The 700-nt window shown below is 45.9% G+C and overlaps 1 protein-coding gene across 1 annotated transcript in view; it reads left to right on the top strand.

The window, feature by feature from the left end:
• HSPBAP1 (HSPB1 associated protein 1) overlaps positions 1–700 on the top strand; it is a 38471-nt gene that overhangs the window by 32321 nt on the left and 5450 nt on the right. The window contains exon 6 of the mRNA XM_031057714.1: positions 440–523. Within this exon, the coding sequence (XP_030913574.1) occupies positions 440–523 (84 nt within the window). The remainder of the gene's footprint in view (positions 1–439; positions 524–700) is intronic.

Consider the following 700-nt stretch of genomic DNA (forward strand, 5'->3'; position numbering starts at 1 on the left):
ATTCCTGCTTTTTGGGAAAACCAGCTGGCAGTCCTACAGGAACTGGGAAGTTTGCTCAGTTGGAGAGTCTACAAAAGAATTCCTCCTTGGCTGAGACTCTCTCTGAAGTCCTGATGTACTGCTGCACAGCTGCACCCCCTCTGTACTGCTGGACTTTGCTTACCCACAGCAGTTAAAGGTTATAGTCCTGCTTGGGACTATATGGGAAGAAGTCTGGATGAAAGGTAGTTCTGGATCATGTCCATTTCTTACATGATAGTATTGACAGAATGGGCATTTAAATCTTGAGAAAAGGCTCTTTAAAAGAGAGAAATAAATATCACCTTTCACCTGTGTCCTTGCCTCAGTTCTGTCTGTACACCCCACATCACCTAAATTAAAAAACTGTGTCTTTCTTCAGGCTTCTGCTTGTTCCCTAATGCAATGTCTGCACTTCCAGGTCCTGCTCGTCCCAAGGCACTGGTGGCACTATGTGGAATCCATTGATCCTGTCACTGTCAGCATCAACTCTTGGATTGAACTGGTATTTTCCTTTCAATGTCCTGGGGGTGTAGCACTTCCAAGGGATTTCTGTTCCTTGCCTGCCAGGTTCAGTCCTATTGGGTGTGTTGTGTTCAGATGCCGGGGAGGGAAGAGCCCTTTTGGATACATTTTTTCTGGAAGAACCTTTCAAGGTTCCAGATCTGAAGCCCCAGTTCAG

Source organism: Geospiza fortis, unplaced genomic scaffold (assembly GCF_000277835.1).
Source record: "Geospiza fortis unplaced genomic scaffold, GeoFor_1.0 scaffold112, whole genome shotgun sequence".
NCBI classification, from domain to species: Eukaryota; Metazoa; Chordata; class Aves; order Passeriformes; family Thraupidae; genus Geospiza; species Geospiza fortis.